General features: G+C 46.0%; 1 protein-coding gene across 1 annotated transcript; it reads left to right on the top strand.

Annotated features, from left to right (window-relative positions):
• Positions 1 to 7,631: 7,631 nt before the first annotated feature.
• Positions 7,632 to 14,232, top strand: drd2l (dopamine receptor D2 like). Its single transcript, XM_068755572.1, has 7 exons — positions 7,632 to 7,994; positions 9,295 to 9,404; positions 11,315 to 11,451; positions 12,478 to 12,695; positions 12,891 to 12,974; positions 13,061 to 13,430; positions 14,036 to 14,232. The coding sequence occupies exons 1-7, from the start codon at positions 7,632 to 7,634 to the stop codon at positions 14,230 to 14,232; spliced, it is 1,479 nt and encodes a 492-aa protein (XP_068611673.1).
• The last annotated feature ends 4,674 nt before the right edge of the window (positions 14,233 to 18,906 follow it).

Raw genomic sequence — 18,906 nt, 5'->3', positions numbered from 1 at the left:
TTAACGGTATCATTTTTATTCACCGTGTCGTCCCTTTCCTGTCCTCCCCCCCCCCCCCCCCCCCACTTCGTTTTCCTCTCTCCTCTCTCTAATTTCCGTCTCGTCCTTCTCGGCGCCCGGGAGCCACTGGGTGTTCTGCTCTTCAGTCAAGGGTATTAGAAGGGTGGAGTGTGGATGAGGGGAAGGGGGGGGGTTGGAAGGGAGAGAGGTTCAGGCAAAGATGGGAAGGTTCGGATGCATTTTTAAAGAGGATGCTGAACAGATATTCCTCTTTTTTTGGGGTGAAAGTCATGGACTGCCGCGTGTGGGACGCGCTTTAGCGCTGATAGCATTTCCTGCAGATCTGAGTCTAAGGGCAGAGCTCGAGGTCAAACCGATGTAGACCTGGAGGAAGGAACATTTACATCAGTTATTGGTATCTCCCAGATGGCACGTCATATTTCTTTTAAATGCATATCTGTCGTCGGGGCGGCAGGGGAGGATTGGGCCGCTGTTAATTTGTCCCTCCTGACAGGTTCCGGCTGCAGCGTTTCCACCTTATTCTTTGTGCCTCAATCTCATCTCGTGGCATTTATCTTCTGCTTTCGGCATTTTTATTGCTCTCGTGAATCTTTGCAATGACCTTGCCTGACTGTTAACACTCCCAAACTTTGTTTGACTCTCTTCTAACCCTCATTATCACTGGCACACGATCCGGTGTGTCTTCAGCTGATGGATGTTGTTCTTCAATTACAAGGTTTTAGTGTCGAACGCCCTCCGATAGCGTTTCCTCTCTCCCAGTGATCTTAAATGTTTCCTATGAATGTGGATTGCTATTAGTCTGATATCAGCGTTTACATTTAAATTAAATGGCAAACACGCCTTATTGGAAGAGTTTTCATCTGTGGACCTGCCGGTCGGTTAGTCGGATGTCTTTCCCTGCTCATCCCCGCTTCCTGCTCTCTGCTTGGACTTCTTGCATTCGGAGCAGCTCCCTCTTGGCTCCGGCTGTCAGTGGGAGCGGGCATCACCGGGCTGAAGGCTGGTGGACCCAGGCCGGCACCGCTGTGATTTCTTTTGATGATTTATTTAGCGTTAATTATGGAGAGCTGTGACACTTTTCCCGTATAATGTCTTGAAATCAATTTTGAACTCATTTCTTCCCGCAGCATTAACATCTCTTGAGCTCTTTTAAATATCACCCGGCCCTTTAAAAGGAAATCCATGACAGCCGATGGGGAAACTGGCAGCACGCTTTAACACAAGGCTGCCATTTCTGCTCTTTGAATTTGCCCTGCTCGTTTTATTTTTTTTTCACATTAACGTTCACTCGTGAGAGAAAATTAATTTATCGTTAAACTGTCATTTTTGTCAGCCCTGCCAGTTCCAGTACGAAGCTTCTGGACTAGACAAGGAGAACAAATGGTTAAGGTCCTTCAACTATAATTTTTTTATGCGAGTTGTTCGCAAACTTTTCTTCTTGAGAGCTTATAAATTACAGAAACTTCGACTCTAACTTTGTGTTAGAGTTTATGGCCTCGCTGCGGTTGGTCTCACTGAGAACGAGGTGAGACTAGACAGTATTTTTGGGGTTTTATTACTGTGTGGAAATGAAATTATCCTGTGTTGTTTTAGAGATTTTAAATCCAACCATTAATCATCATGTGACATCCCCCCCAGTTGGGAGCAATTAATCAAGGTTACACTATATCTTATCAGCGAAGTAGAATTCATTAAATTGTACTAATTCAACATTTTGTCTGCCGTGTCCCTGGAGATAGATTACATCTTTATTGGAAACAAAGCCAAATTCTTTGATGGTAGCGGCAAAAGAAAACAAACAAGCAATAACAAGATAATGATTTAAGCCGCATATTTGATTAGAATTTAATGAAAGGATAAATATTAAAGTCCGACAGTAAAGTGTAATAATTAAATACACATCAAAGATGTTGTCTGATTGAGATAAGAACTACAGACTTTTCGGCAGCATTCATTTGTTGTTTTTGTCTGTTTACGACATACCGGAGAGCGATGTCTACTCCGATATTTTCCGTATCATGACGCAGCATATTATACTCACGCTAATTTAACACGGGCCGACTTGTGACCGAGCCGCTGTCGTAAATCGACGACCTCCTGTATTTCCTGTCTCAATGTGAAAGGAAATACTCAGAAAGGAATACCCCGCCCCCCCAAAAAAAATATCTGGAGGATGACGTCATCTCAAGGTTCTGCCAGTCCATACAGAGGAGGGTTCCTGCTTTAACCAATGGACAATGGTGACTGAATTTATCAAATGTTTTATACTCCAGCTGTGTCACCTGATGCTTAATGGTTCTTAATTTTATTTTTGATTTGGTTGATTGATTGATTGATTGATTGAATTGAGATAATTGGAATTTAATAAACCTAAAAAAAAGTATGTATATATTATGTTATGACGAGGATGACGCATGGTCCATGGTGTGATTCCTCCCTTTCTAATTTTCATCTCAACCTCAAAAGCAAATTTGCATGAATCACATTTCTCTTCTTTTTTTTCTCCTCCGGCGGTCCACGCTCATCCTCTTCTGCTGCGGAGAGAGAGAGAGAGAGAGAGAGAGAGCGAGAGAGAGAGAGAGAGCGTGTGCGGAGCATATGTCGACGGACGGAGGTTCGAGGACCGGCCGTAAATTGGTGGACCGGATTCAGCCCGCCCGGTGCTCCTGAGAGGAGAAGCGGACCCGGAGAAGCGTCTCAGCCGGGAGAGGGTAAGAGAATAAACCGCCTTAAGAGGCTGGGATGGATTTTATTCCTCCATTTAGAGGAAACTCGTTTCTTTTTGTGTCGCTGTGAACTTGCTGCGACCTTTAATGAGATATTTGTTCTTCGTGTTTGGACTGACAAGTTTCTGCGGGTTTCACACTGCGTGTCGGAGAATAGAGTTTGTTAATTGGATTTTTTATTTTTTTTACCCCCTCCCTCCTCTAAAGGCCAGTCATGAATGTGAAGTCTTTTAAATCATTTTTTAAATAAGACTGAGCACCAAGGATTGTGTGAATAATTGATTGTTTACACCTGATACCAATCACCAGTTTGTGCTGCTTTATATTTCCTGCTCAAATATGTAAGAGTACACTTTTAAAGCCTCTTCCATCCTTCTTTTATGTGGGTTGAATTTCGTTATCTTTACGCTGGTCTTCTTGCAGATCCAAATGTTCTTTACTGCTGACTTTCAAAGGATTCCTGCTCGTATTGACTTGCAGCTTCTATTTGAGGATGGCGAGCATGTTGTTGTTGTTGTTGTTGTTGTCGTCCGGTGAGCCTTCCAGGTAAAGATGTCTAGATGAAATGAATTCCTTTCAGAGGGAAGAGACTGATAATGTAATGTTGTTCTTGTGAATCAGGCTGCAAAGTGCCAATAGGTTTGGGGGGGGGGGGGTATTGTCCCGAGAAAATAAATCCCTGAGTGCACCGATATGTGAGATTTATGAAAGACCAAAAAAACATCATCTTAAATGTGTAACCCCTGAATTAGTCTTGCACCTGAAGTGTTCCGACTGTCTGCGTTTTTGGAAACATATGAAATTCTCCAGCAGCAAAGGAAGAACTAACATTAAATTTGATCCTTCTTTTCTTGCCAGACTGAAAGCATCCCCCCCCCCCCCCCCCCCCCCTCAACAGTCAGCATCCGATTGGCGTCTTAGTTTCCCTTCAGGGGTTTGTTTGATTTCGCTCGGAATTGACTTCCCAAACCTGTATAGTCTCTCATTTTAAATAAAACATGGCGAAGGAGTTGTCTGTTGAATAAAATATGCTCACGGTTGGTTTGGGGCTTCGACCCCCCCCCCCCCCCCCCCTCTCTAATCTGTTAATCTTTCAATAGGAGCTGCAGACGATCATCGTGTAAGATGCCCGATCCTCGTTGGCTAATTTCACCGCTTTGATCACCTCTTCGGCAGCTCGCTCGTTGCAGCTGAGGTTTTGGTTGGAGATTAAATCGACTCGGTGTCTGACATGACTTTACTCTAACAGTTTCAAGCACAAAGTTTCCTCTGCAAATGATCGGGGCTTGTTGATGACATCATCAGGTCAACCCAACCCCGGGTCGCTGCACTGAGACAGACGGCTGCAGGTCTATCCAGGACACTCCCGGAAATTGGAGCGGATCGAGACACAAGTCCAAATGCATGCAGGACCGTGTCAATAATTCTTCCTGTTATGAATTAAACGGTTATTAACTCAACTTCTGTGATTATAACAACTCCATATTTTGGTTCAGATCACACACGCTCATGGACAATTTATTTCACTTCTCCAGCTTTACTTTGGTTTGATTCCGGAATTCTGGAGAATCAAAAATATATATTTTTTAACTGCTTCCCCTGCTTTTTTCTTTGTAGCCGTTGTCATGGTAACATAAACTAAGGTAATTGCGTTTGAGCTTCACGGCACGGCTCGCTAACGTTAGCCCTAACCCACAATGGAAGAGACTCTACGGAGCAGAAGTCTTTCTGTCAACTTTCATTCCACTTTGGATAGAATGGTTTGGCTGATAAATAGTCTGCACCGATTCCAATGGCATGAGGCAACCTTATTTAAGTAGCAGCACTCGTAGCACCACAAGCTAATTGATGGCATTAATAGTAATAGTAAAAGTCCTCCTGGTCGTCCTTTAGATGTTCCTTTGATGCCATTTCAAAAAACCCTCGCTAGACTCACACTTGAAGGCAGCAGTCAGAATTCATTTGCGGAATGTGAGCAGTTTGTGGGGGGAAATCTGGAGAAGAAGCCGGAGCCAGCAAATGTTTACAACTTTCGCTCGCGCAATAATTATCAAAGTATTTGCCTTCCCGTCCGGTATCCGATTATTATTGCAGCCCGAATGTATTCCTCCCCAAAAAGCATAAATCCTGCAATCCCTGGGGGAGCCACCGTAACTCCAGAGCCTCGGCGGCTCCCTCGGAGTCACAACACGACTCATTTCAATATAATTGCAGAGATGCCTGTGCACAGGCTGATTTAATGCACATTACCATACGGGCCTGTGCAGGTTTATAGCAGCAATGCAGAAACACAGTCCAAGCATCTGCAGGTCTGTCCTGCTGCTCTGGGTTCTATTTCCTGCTCTTTCCTTTTTTTCGGAAGAATAAAACTCGGCCGAAAGGAGAGCATCTTTCATTCTGCAAAAACAGGCGAATTTTAGAACACAAAAATTACTCCTAAATGTCTCTTTGGGAAGCTGGTTAGAAGGAGCGCCGGGCGTTCTAGGAGTGATTTAGAGTAGAATCGAGGGTTACGAACGGATAGCAGCAGATAACTTATTATAGTGCAGCGAACCTCGACACGATTCCCGCTGCCGGAGTGTTATTCTTGCCTCTCGGTGAAAGAAGTGAACGATTTATTGCCGGCCGGCTCCTATCCACGGAGGAGCTGGTTCAAAATTTAAGGCGTCTCCTGTTTTGTTTGCTTTTTGGTCCCATTGCTTTTGGGGGCAGACGAGGCTACGGGTGTAATAGACCTGTCAAGTGTCTTGCAGAATGGAGCTACAGAGGAGAAACAGGAGATTAAGGAGGCGAGGAGGGAAGGACGAAGGCTGACGGATGTTATTTGCGGGAGATTTAGGACTGAAACAGCATTGGGAAGTACAGACCTGAAGGAGCGACGAGTCGGCGCATTAGAATCAAACAGGAAATGAAGTGCTGCTATAACGCCAGATAATCAAACAATGGAGCCATGGGGGCAGATAAAGTGAAAATGCCATCCTAAATGCCCCCTATTTGATAAATATGATGCACTTAGATGATTGACAAGTCATATGATGCATCATTGTGGTTTTTTTTAATCCTTCCTGCCTTTTTGATCGGGACTCTTGAATATTTACGTAAATGTAATTTTTGGATGATGTTTTTTTAAAAGATGCATTTAATAAAAATGGACTAGAAAAGCTTTTTCGTCAGTAAATTGCCACCACTTTCTACCTCGGGAAAATGATTTACACCTTTCCTGTTTTGCGTGCGGCCGTGGTTTCCCACATGTTTTATCCATTATCACGCTCACGACTGAAATTGAACTTTGCTCCTTCCATAATTAATGTGAAACTGCTGATATTGAGCTTCTAATGAGCAGCAGCGATGATGGAGCGGCATCTGAATAACTGCTTCCGACGCTTTATTGCTCTTTGCTTGGTCGGCATCGTCTAAAAACTGTGATAAATGAGAACCTCAAAGTGTTTTTCTTAGCTTTATAAAAAAATAACGCAAATAAAACATTGTGTGGAGTTAATAAGCTTGTCCTGAATTTAGATGCAGGGAAATTATTTTAGTTAGCTTAATGCTAATGCTTGCTAATGGGAAAATCTTCAGCCCAGGCGCTGTCATCTGATTGGCCGATACTTTTCTTCTTTTGTACGCTCACATTTCAACACAGTCACACTTGAGTCTACTTAGAATCAGCGTTCATTCATAATAATTAAAATCCTTCGTTTGAATGCCGACTGAATGGCGTGCATCTGGGGTGCCGGATTATTGATATTAAAATTTAGTTCAAAATGTTCAAAATGTCAAGCACCTCCTGAAGCACCGTTATGAAGTCAAGTGTTTCCCTACAGCGACACGTTTTCACAAACGATGACCTTTGGAACTGAATCCGACGACATGATGGCGACGGCGCAGACTTTCACCTTTAAATAAACGCCTGCTGCAGTCAAGCCCTCTCGCTGATCAATTAACCGACAGATCGTTTTCCGTATTCTCCTTTTTTTGTGAAATCCAGTTTGTTTTTCCAGAACTAAGCTAATAGATGGATTAGAACACAGCAAAGGACGCCAGCGTTTGTTTGTCATGCGGCAAAGTCGACATGTTTCGTTCCTCTGTGATGAGAATCGACTTAAATCAGCGACAAAAATAAGCACGAAAGCTAAATAAACGAGGCAAATAGCTGCTCTGTCGGAACCCGGGTCGCTCATTAATCAGAACTGCTGCTGATTCTGTGGGAAATGCTCCCGCTGTCGCTGCCGCTCAAAGAGGCAGGTGGTTTTGGTTTAGCTTAGGTCAACAGAGAGAAAGATTGCAGCGTTGGTTCAGGGAGAGAGGGATAATTATTGCGGCTGTTTTCTGCTGAACTGGTTGCCCTCTTATCGCGGCGTGCTGGACCTGGACGGGTCTGCTCGAGAGTCTGGGCGAGACGTGAGACGTGAGATGTGAGATCACGTACTGGCGGATACGTGAGCAGCAAACAAAAAAATAGAGAAGGCTTCAAAATGAAACCAGACAAAAACAAAACCGCTCAATCTGTCGTTGCTTCAGAATTCATTCATTTTGCCGATCGGGCTAATTTAATTTGTGTGGACGCCGTCGCGGCTACAGCAGCGGCTTCCTTTTGAATTGCTGTTTGGATATCTCGGAGACCTTTTCTGTCAGTTCCAAGCAATCATTTGGACGAAACCCGGCGATCTCGACTGTGTACAGGCGAGGCGTGGCGTCGTCTGTCTGAGGTGACGCCACGGACTAAAATCCTGCCCGAGTGCCACGACAACCTTTTCTTCTACATCTCTCTCGTCCGACTCAGAAGCCAATATCTGTTAGCTCGGTCTTACCAAGGTCCTTCACGTCTGTCTTCCTCTCTCTGTCGTCTGTTTTCAGCCTGGCCATGTCCGCTGGAACAAGATCATGACTTTCCTGAACGAGTCAAGCGGGGCCTCCCCTCCCTCTCTCCCTCGCTCCTCCTTCGAGCACAACGCCACCGTCTTCACCCCCCATAGCCCCCCGTACTCCCCCGTGTCTTTCTCCACCTCCTCGCTGGCGTCCTCCAACTGCAGCACCTCCTCCTCGGCCTCCTCGCCGCCCTACAACTTCTACGCCATGCTGCTGGTGCTCCTGATCTTCTGCGTGGTGTTCGGGAACGTGCTGGTGTGCGTGGCGGTGTCGCGGGAGCGCGCTCTGCAGACCACCACCAACTACCTCATCGTCTCGCTGGCGGTGTCCGACCTGCTGCTGGCCACGCTGGTCATGCCCTGGGGAGTCTACCTGGAGGTGTCTGCGTTCTGTCTCATTCAATTCATGCTTTTTTGTTTTTTTTTAGAAGTCCGATTTATTATTTATTTTTCCTTCGAGCTTCTGAATAAATGAAACTCGGCCCTTTACAAGCTGCATTTAAAAGAGAGCCATGTTCAGTTCTCGCTTCCGTACGTCGATCCTGATTCTGGGTCATCGCTTCTAACCCAGGCGCAGTCATGCTAAGGTGGAACGGTGATCGCCCTGGCGACTCGTTTAGGGGGCCTGCCGAGCCTCCTATCAGGTCAAGTGGTCCTTTTGGATTTGTAGGATTAAGGCATTTGGGCTATTCGTCCCAATTTGCATTTCTGCTCGCTTCATAACTGCTCGTAAAATTCAGTCGACTGTGTCCGAACACTTTATCACAAACCCTGTCCTACATGAAGATGCACCGCCAATTAAAAAATAGGGAAAGGCTTTAATCCTGTGAGTGCTGAGTTAGTTGTTGCTTCAACTGTGTAGGGATCTGAAATATTAGTCTGGAATGTCTATGTTCAGCTTGCCATCACATTTGTCAAAGAAATAAAAACAGCAAATCTTAACAGTGGAGCTGGAATAAACTAGTGTTTGGCATGTCAACTTGAAAATAGACCATAGAAATTGTCAATCTGGCAATCTGCAAACAACAAAAAATAACACGTGAAAGTGTCAGAAAGACAACAAAACCGGAGACCACGCTATTTTAAGAAAGTACATGCAGGCAAGACAATTATCTGGCGGCAACATGTGAGGCTAAACAGCTGGAACGCGGCGTCTTCTATTTGATTGAATGCTGAGATGATGATGCTAACTACATGTTTTGCGCCTGCGACACACTGAATCACGCTCCTCGTTATTTCGTTCTCGCGGGCAGCGACAATGTCGTCTCAACCGCTGCGGCGACGCACGCTGACGACGACCCAACAGATAAAATAGATCCATAAAGCGTCCGAAACACAGACCCTGAGACAAATACTACCGGGAAGCTGCAAGCCGTCCAGCTGTGAGCTGTAACACTTCATTATTACGCACCGGGAGGCTTTTTAATCAGCCACAACCTTGATCCTATTTAACTGTGACATGAGAGATGAGATTAATGTTTAAAATGACACAAGTAAAAAAAAGCACGTTGGTCACTTCTGGTTCAAATCACGCAGATGGTATTAAATATTCATCATGGCGACTCATCCAGTCTGAGTAACGGTCCTGCTGCCCTGGAAGATATTAAAAGTGCAGATTATTCAAGGCAAGCGTGTGAAACACTGAGAAGCGTTTCCGTTTTGTGTTTGTTTGGTTGAAGGTGGTGGGCGAGTGGCACTTCAGCCTCATCCACTGCGACGTGCTGCTCACCCTGGACGTCATGATGTGCACCGCCAGCATCCTCAACCTCTGCGCCATCAGCATCGACAGGTTTCACTCTTTGCCTTTGCTTTGCTCTCCACTGCTCTCCTTTTCTCAGTGCGTTTTTACTCTATTGATTTTTTTTTCAAAAAGGAGACTCGGTGGAAGTTTGTCAAATAATTTTAATCCAGAGCTAACATCAAAACAGCGGCGAAGACACCCGATCAATATCTCATTTCTTTGAGCTCTCCGCTAATCTTGATTTTGATTGGCGCCGGTCGGGATAAACAACAAAAGCCCCCCCCCCCCAAAAAAAACTGACGACACATGTTTGCAATAAGCACACACAGAGCAGGACAGCGTCCTGTCATCCCGTTCGTCTTTCGGCCGCCGGTCCTCATCCTCTGCAGTCGTTATTCCTGTTTGCTCTTTGTGGATGAAGGACACTCTGTTTGATGAAGCTCCACCCGATGCCCTTGCCGCGGCTCCCGGTGGCAAGGTGACCCGACGAGCAGGGGCCGGGCAGGCCCAGGCCGTCTGCTGGTCCCTCCTAATGGTCCTTAACGCAGCCATACTTTGAGGCCGCTACACTTTAAATGTGTCTAATTTTGTGGGATGACAAAAGACAAACTCTCACTTCACGCCGATCCTGAGGCCACAGCACGGTTTTTAATGCCAGGTGCCGATAACTCGTGTTAGAGTTGGTCAAATTGAACTAAGCTGCATTGAATTATTAATCAGGTTTCTATTTTTGTCTTTAAAAAAAATACGAATGTGATTAGTTCTAGTTTAAAATATATATATAGATCTGCTACTTATAAAACATAACTCAAACCCAGTGCTAATTATTTTTGACATATGTTTGAAAGGCAGTGCATTTATAGTTTTACCTGATTTGAAGCCATTCATGTTTGAAATCGTTTCTGCTAATCTGGGAAATTAGTCTTGGGAAATTGTAGAATGCCCTAAAAAACATTTCTTTCTTTAGGCTGTTTATTTGGCGCCCCTGCTATCAATATTAAAACAGCCATTTTCAATTGCATTAGTTGGTTCTGCATGATTCCATCCTGCCGTCTTTTCCCTCTGCTATAGTTTTTAATCTTAGAGCGCTTCGATGTTAATCTGCACTTTAATTAGCAAACTGAAGCACTGCATAACTTTAGGGTAAAAGTCACATTCCCCCGTGTGGCTTATTGAACGTAGCGGACTGGAAACAAACAGAATAAATCTCTGTTCTTGGTTCATTTTTCAGCCTCGGAGGTTTCTGCTGGAAACCAGGCCTCCATGAGAATAACCCGTCAGCTCCAAATAAGGCAGAGCGCTCCCAAGAAGGGCCCCTCAGAAATGATTCACTTTCCAGTTATGATTAAGATTTAAAGAATCTTTTTAAGTTTTTTTGCCGCAGGAATAAACCAAATTTGAGCCAGACTAATTCATTAATTATTGTGAATTATTTGATTCTATCGCTGAGGCATTTTGATCCCAAAGTGATTAACTGCTTGCACGGATCTGCAAGAAGTATCCAGATGGACAGGCTGAAGAGGGGGGCCTGGGGGGGCTGCTCTCACAGGACTCCTTCACAAATGCAATACGTCCCTGAAAATCCTTTTATTTTAGAAAGACTCTCCCAATGTCCACAGTCTGGGTTTCTGACACTACAAAGACTTTCAAGGATCTTTTGGAGATTTCACCTGCAAAGTCTCGGGAGACTGAGGAAGACTGAGGAAGACCGCTTGGACCTTCGCAGACAGCAGATGATTAATTGGTTTTGGCAAACTGGCCGGTCTGTGTTTTGCATCCTTGCGTCTCTCAAACACAAAGTTATTACTCTTAATTGTTCTTTTCTTTGCCGTGTAGCGGCACAACAAGCAGCAACTAGACATGAAATGTGAAATCACACCTTAAGCTTAGCAGCTTTTTAATGTTGGAGCCTGATGCATCTGTGTGTGTGTGTGTGTGTGTGTGTGTGTGTGTTGCAGATACACAGCAGTGGCCATGCCTTTGCTCTACAACACCAGATACAGTTCCAGGAGGAGGGTGGCGCTGATGATTGCTGCAGTCTGGTTTCTTTCGTTCGCCATCTCCTGCCCTTTGCTGTTTGGACTGAACAACACTGGTAACGGCTACGCTCCAACGTCCTCTGTGCTCGGGCACGCCCTGACAGGACTTCTCAGAAACTAAAGCAGGCGGCAGCGAATGTTTGCTGATGCCGGTTTCTGACACGTTTATGTTTAGCCTCCAGCTGTAAAGGGATTTCTTCTACAAACCAAACGTTATCCTTGTCCGTCTGTCCCTCAATTTAATCCTCAATCGTTGATGAGATGGTAAACACACCTCAGCATGCATTAATGCATCTTATTGCTAAATGTAAGCACGGCCACGTGGACCATTCAGGGACATTTCCACATGTTAGATCTGCACGGGAAACACATGGGCACACATAATCCTTAATTTGCTTGCTGCCTCACAAACAGAGAAAGGAGTGAAGATGTTCGGCTGCTAGCCTCTGCAGCTTTGAGCAGAAACGTGCGATTCTGAATGTGCTCACATGAAACTGAAAGGAAAACCACCTGGGAATAACTGGGAAGCAAAAAGGAATATGAGAGCTGACGTGCAGCAGCCTCCGCCGTCGGTTCAAACGCATCGACGTTCTGAATGATGTCGAATCAAACAGAAAAACATGTCTTTCTCCCGGTTTATATTCTGCTCTTGTACTCGTGTTTTTATTGAATGTGGCTGCAAAAATAGCGGGTTTAAGATTTAAACAATTCAAAGGGAGAATGAGAAAATGGTCTTTGTGAATTTTACCTTTGTAAATCATCACTGATTGGATGATATTTAAATTTTAAAGTTACGCGCTGTTGATGTTAAGGTAGTCGTCTTGAAGCTTCTTATGTGACGGAGTCGTATTGAAAGCAGCACCACAGACAATTCAAAGGGAGAATGAGAAAATGGTCTTTGTGAATTTTACCTTTGTAAATCATCACTGATTGGATGATATTTAAATTTTAAAGTTACGCGCTGTTGATGTTAAGCTTCAAGGTAGTCGTCTTGAAGCTTCTTATGTGACGGAGTCGTATTGAAAGCAGCACCACAGACTTTCTGTATGATAATGATTCTCTGCCTGTCCCTCTTTCCCCAGCCAGGCGGGACGGCACCACATGCAGCTTTGCAGACCCAGCCTTCGTGGTTTACTCCTCTGTGGCCTCCTTCTACGTGCCCTTCATCGTAACCTTACTGGTGTACGCGCAGATCTGCTTGGTGCTGCGCAAACGGGGCCGGCGCACTGCGCCGCCGCGCAGACACGGCCCGCCTGCGCAGGGCGGAGCCGAGTCGGGAGAAGGTCATCGAAGCAGGAAGGTAGAGCAACTAAACCAATCATCGGCTGAGAGTAAATGTATTGATCGAATAAAGAAACATCGAGTCTTATTTATCGGCTTGCTGCTGGTCGAAGCTGTGGCAGATTTAAATGCAATAAAAACATGCTTGAAGTACAGTCATGTTCTCTTTTTGGGGAATATTATTTTACTTCTATTTTGTCCCTTGGCTTTTCAGAATAAGTGCACCCAACCGGAGGATGTGAAGTTATGCACGCTGGTCCTGAGGCCCACCACTGCTGGCCCTCAGCGCAAGAAGGTGGTGAGCAAAACAAACAAACCCTTCCTCGTCTCTTTCTCATGCGTCGTGCTGCCTGACCACCTCCCTCACCTCCCCCCCTCCCTCAGACCCTGGTAAAGGAGGCGATGGTTCACCCGCTTGAAGTGGAGCCGGGTCAGTTCCTGGCACAGACCGAGCAGAGCTTGGCTCCTCCTCCTCAAGATCCTTCAGCTCCCCAAACCTCCTCCTCCCACTCCGGAAGGGCCAGGATCTCCCTGGCCATCTCAGTCGGACCGGCCCCGGTTCTCCTCTCGACCGTGACACAATCGGCCCTGACGCCTCGCCCCCCGACTCTGGCAGACGGCATGAGGGGCCGCGAGGGATGGCGGGAGCGCAGCGGAGGCAGGGAGCGATGGGGAGTCGCCAAGGAGAGGGTGAGAGGGAGGCTGTCGCAGCAGAAGGAGCGAAAGGCGACGAAGATGCTCGCTATCGTCCTCGGTGAGCGTCCTCGCCGTTCGTCTTTTCATTTGTGTCTGCTGATTGAAATGTCCAAATCTAATTTCACTTCCTCGCTGCGACCTGAAGCGAAGGCTCCGTGCTCATTACAAAAAGCATCAACTGCAACTCTCAGCGCCTCCATAAACAACGAATCAGCCTTTGGTTGAATGAAAAGGGAAAAACGTTTCATTTTTAAATGATCTCTTCCTCTTTATAAAATCGAGACTCAGATCCAAAGTGGATTCAATGCAGACGAGCCTCAAATGGAAACGATTGGAGAAAACCTTTTTGCCTGATTGTTGTTCTCTCTGCTATAAAATAACTTTCTGGTGGGTTTACGGTCTCAAGAAAGTCTTCTTCAACACGGCACAGCAGTTCTGTTTGTTAAGGTCCCATTCAGCGTTGTTCACTTTGGAATCGCTCTCACTTGCATGCCCTCGAGTTCTCGGCCAAATCCAATCATGTTAGATGGGGAAGCAATTTGTCACCTCCCGACTCGCTGCCCTCATCCGAACGTATTTCCCAAAAAAGGATTCTGTCTGTCCGATGTCGTTAATCATGTAACTGTCAGCCTCTAATCTAAACCTCCTGTCCCCGTTCCCAAGGCGTGTTCATCATCTGCTGGCTGCCGTTCTTCCTCACTCACGTCCTGAAGGCCCACTGCAGCAGCTGCTGCATCTCGCTCTCGCTCTACAGCGCCGTCACCTGGCTGGGGTACCTCAACAGCGCCGTCAACCCCGTCATCTACACCACCTTCAACATCGAGTTTCGGAAAGCCTTCATCAAGATCCTGCACTGCTGAGAGTTGGGGAGGAGGGAAAAGACAGCCCGGCATCGGTTTGTGGATCAGAGGTGAGAGAGGAGGAACGGAGGGGTTTGGGGGGGAAAGAAAATGGGCGACTGGAGATTCAAGTGACGGAAAATGCAAAAAAAATATGAGCAGCACATGCAGAGGGAGTGAAACGAGGAAAGAAACTACTTGATGATGACAAGAAGACAAATGTGACAAGGCAAAAAAAACAAAACACAGCTGTGATATACACAACCAGGAACACGAACAGGACCGGAGATAGTTGTGGAACAGCAGAGACTTCGTTCTGTACTTCTGTTCTTAAAGGGGAATATCTGAGGGCTAATCCGGGATGCGAGACTCCCTGGGATGCGAGACTCCCTGGGATGCTCGACGCTGCTGTATTTGCTTGCCTGAGCCTGACAAAGGACTTCTTATTCTGTTTGTGATGTTTGTCTTTTTTTCTAAGAGGACAGGAGAAGTCAAAGAATACAGAAGTCCGTCATATGATCTCCTTTTTAAGTCTCATTCCTCAAGCATGAGAGTAAAAAATACATGCATTCTAATTGTAAGTGGGCTTACATGTAAATATATTCGATTCTGTAAATCACTATTGTAAAGGTTCTATCTGAGTTACTGTCATGAGACATTTGTTACCGGGCCGCACAGAAAGGACAGACCATCCTGCCCATCATCATCCTCTTTCTCTCTCTCTCTCGCCCTCTCGTGTATTTAGGGTTATCTCCTAAGTTTTTTTCTGTGAATAAATTAATGTAATTCCTCCAGCTCTGTCTCCGACGGCTGCTTTTGGGCCCTTCCTCTCGTTAAACTCTTGAAATGCGCCCGTGTGTGACGTTTCGGTCTTTCTCCCTGTTTCCTAAGATTAAAGGCTTCAGGCTGCCTTAGATATTCAAAAATATGTTTTTTTTCCCACCAGTGTCTTAGGAAAAATATTTTTCTGTACGCACTACCTTTAATATTCATAACTGCAAACCCATTTGTCTTTGAGAGAGAGTTGCAATAATACATTTGCAATTAGCAATCTTTGATTATAAAATATGAGCTTTAAATCCGGGGAAATGTGTTGGATTGGCCTGTTGATGAAATGGAGTCTGGAGCTGCTTATTTTTAGTCGTGAAATATGGGAAACGGCGTCGCTCTCTGGATGCACCATCTGCCAACCAGCACCTTTCAACCTTATGATCATCTATCCTGGAGTCCCTGCTGTTGCACGGAGACAAGGACTCCAGAAGGTCACTGATACTGGACCAAAAAAGAACCTTGTGTTGCCTTTTATGAAAACAAATCCATCCACCCACGCAGACACGGCGGCCCACAGGTGAAGCCTCGCCTCCCTGCACCCCGTTTGAGCTTTGAAATGAACTCTGAGTAACGCCGTGACTGGTTTTCTTTGTTGCCGGCGGCGCTTTGCCCTGTCTGATGCGGTAACGCGATAAGATGAACTGAACACCCTGGAGAAGACTGGACGCACACGCAGAGACTTCTTTAGATTCACGACAGGAGCATGATTACTGGATACACATCCTTCAACTGAGAAATTCAACTCCCCGGCTGCGTGTGTGTGTGTGTGTGTGTCGGGGGGGGGGGGGTAATTCATTGGCGTGGTGTGCATTACGCTCCGTTGTTAAACTCTGACCCAAGCTCACAATTATGCCCATGCATATTTCATAGACGCCCGAGGCGTGTATCCCTCACTGACCCGGCGGCGCACTTGGAAGAGGAAGGAGGAAGGCGATGGAGGCGCAACAATGAGAGCATTTTGTGCTAATGGAGGAGAGGACGTGTCAAACTGGAGAGGGTGGAGATGATAGCTTCACGGGAGCAGAGCAGATATCTGTGGACTAAAGGTGCACCGGATCAAGCAGGTGTCTTTTACCCGGGTGTGGTTCAAGCTGCGTTACTGAGTGGAGGAGACACATTCGGATGACTAATCTCAGGCTTGAAGAGGAAGCAAACATAGGCAAATCCATACGGATGCTACAGGGACGGGGTGAGATCCCCGGAAGATGTTTCAAGTTGGTGTGACGAGATGTGAGGATTCTTAGGAGGGGGGAGAACATCAAACAGTAATCTGTGACGATCCTTTAACAAACTCTGAAATCAAATGACTTTTATCTGTAATATAGCTTCTTCACTTACATTAGTAAGACAACAATCGTCTTCCTCGGTTTGGATGTTCTTAATTACGTCCCGTAAATAATCTTCCAGAGCAACACGCTGCAGTATTGAAGTTTTCATAAACGGCTAACGTAGACCTCAAAGAAGATGGATTTCCAGAGCTCCGGTTCTTCTGACGCGCGGCAGCCCGTTGCTGCATCAGTCTCTCCGTCCCTCGAGCGCTGGTCCTCGGCGCCTTTTCAAAGTTCCTCGAGCCATGAAGTCTTGAGCGTATCATCTCTGGTTCCTTCTGCAGTCCTCGCGCTGGTGCCTTTTTCTGAAATAACATCTGAGCCTCAACCTCTACAAAGTTCATCATCTTCACCCTCGTCCTCCTCGGAGAGGCCGGATGAAAAAGCCTCGACTTCACCCTGCAGTGATGATATCCAGGAGAGGAAAGCATCAGATCCACTGGAGGAGGGATTGGTGGGTCTCACGGTACCCAAAGAACCCGGCCCAGGTATGGTAACTTTAGAATGATGGAGCACTGTTTCATTTTGATCAGAACATTAGGAGAAATTCAGTCTCAGAATCCAACAGCGTTCCGTTTTAACTTTTAAAAACAACAACAACAACTGTCTCCTGTTAAAACACTCTGTAGACGACGTCTAAATTCGGAAGTTCTAATCGGACTCCAGGGAAATAACTAACACCCAAGAGCGAAGGCCTGGACATCCATCAGCGAGATGTCCCCGTCGTTATAGGCAGGACATTGGCTGCTTCCTCTGGAGGCGAAATCAACAGCAAAGACGGGGCAACAAGCCCATCCTCATTCCCGGGGCATCAGTTTTGAATTTACCTCCAATGAAAACTGTTATGTCTTTCACCTCTACGGATGGTAGGAAGGAGGAGGCGGATACAGGAACAACCCAGGCACGGAATAAATACATTACAAAAACCTGTTCATGTAAAAAAAAAAAAAAATCAGCACGAAAGCAAATCGCCAATCTTTTCCGAAACGTAGGGGGCACGGTGGTGTAGTGGTTAGCGCTGTCACCTCAGAGCAAGACGGTACTGGATTTGAATCCTATCTGCGTGGCGTTCTCCGGCTTCCTCCCAACTCCAGAAAACATGCAATTTTCGGTGAATTAATTACCCTAAATTGTCCGTAGTTTGTGTGTGTAAAAGGTTGTTTGTCTCTGTGTGGCCTCCGCGATGTGCTGGCGACTCATTCGGGGTGTACCCAGCTTCTCGCCCATCGCAGGCCGGGGATAGGCTCCAGCAAAACGGAGAAGCAGAAGAACACGGATGGATACGGAGTTGTTTCGAGTTTAAAAGCTCGATCCACAATGACGAGGCGTGAAGCTGATATATTACCAGCCGAGATGAAAATGTTTGACGGAATCAAAAAACGGCTTGACATGTTGAAACGTCGCGTCCCCTCGCTGAGGGTCGACTCCGCTCTGTCTTTGTGGATCCAGAAGAACTTATCATGCAGTGCTGCGGCTCTGCTCTTACGTCACCGGCGCCATTATGCGTTTTGATTACACGATCTGTAAGAGCAAAGAGATTCACGGCCGCTCTGGCCTTCCTTCCCTCTGTCTCCAGGGGTTTCAGGTAGGCTCTGCGCTCCAGCAGCACGTGGACGTGCTTTCAGAACGTGCACGGCTGTCTGTTCAGCAGTTTGTGTGTTCGAGCCCCTGCTTTTATTGCCTTTTGCTCTGAAACCAAACTAATTAGCAGCTGCTACGTCTCTAATAGTCGAGCAGCTGCACCGACATCATAAAGTGGAAATGAAAGCAGCCGCGTTGATGATCTGCTCACATCATCCTGGCGGGAGAAAGTGAAAGACGTGAGGAGACTGGTCCAGTGAGCACTAATCACGCCCGGGTTCTTCTTCTGCAGGGAGACGTGCGTGTGCTTTCTGCTCGCCACCAGTGCTTCCACACGTTGGCAGCTTTTCAGATGCTCTCTGATGTACACGCTTCCATGTATCTATCTATCCATGTAGCCCCCCCCCCCCCCCCCCCAATTGGACACGGTACACTGACTTCTCTGCAGTATTTTTAATGCATACTGTTTTTCAGCTTCTCTCCAGAGCTGAAGCAATAAAAAAAACACCATAAAACGGGATGATGCAAAGTGGAGTCTATTTTTTTTCTTTATGCCATTCTACCTCAATGTGGCCTTCAGCCTGATCGGATATAATATATTCCAGTTCAATTCTCACAACACATTCATCGTCACGTCTAAAAATATATGCATGAAAAAAAAATCTACGGGTGAAACATTTTTAAAGGAGTCGTGCTTTTTTGCCAACACCATGTCAGATCTTTATTTTTAACCATTAACTGCAATGTTGACAAAACGTTCAGCGATCCAGAATCCAGGATCTCTTCTGGATCATCACCAAAGTTTAATCATCTGTTCCGGGTAATTCCGGAATTTCATCAAGATTCGTCTGTAACTTTTTAAGTTATCTTGCTGACAGACAGACAGATAACTCCGGTAAAAACAGCACCTCCTTGGTGGAGGTAATTAGCGTTTGGCAGGACTGTGGAACAGGAG

The sequence above is a fragment of the Brachionichthys hirsutus genome, chromosome 3 (assembly GCF_040956055.1).
Source record: "Brachionichthys hirsutus isolate HB-005 chromosome 3, CSIRO-AGI_Bhir_v1, whole genome shotgun sequence".
NCBI classification, from domain to species: Eukaryota; Metazoa; Chordata; class Actinopteri; order Lophiiformes; family Brachionichthyidae; genus Brachionichthys; species Brachionichthys hirsutus.
Note: the sequence above shows the minus strand (reverse complement) of the source record. Positions and strands in the feature narration are given on the sequence as shown.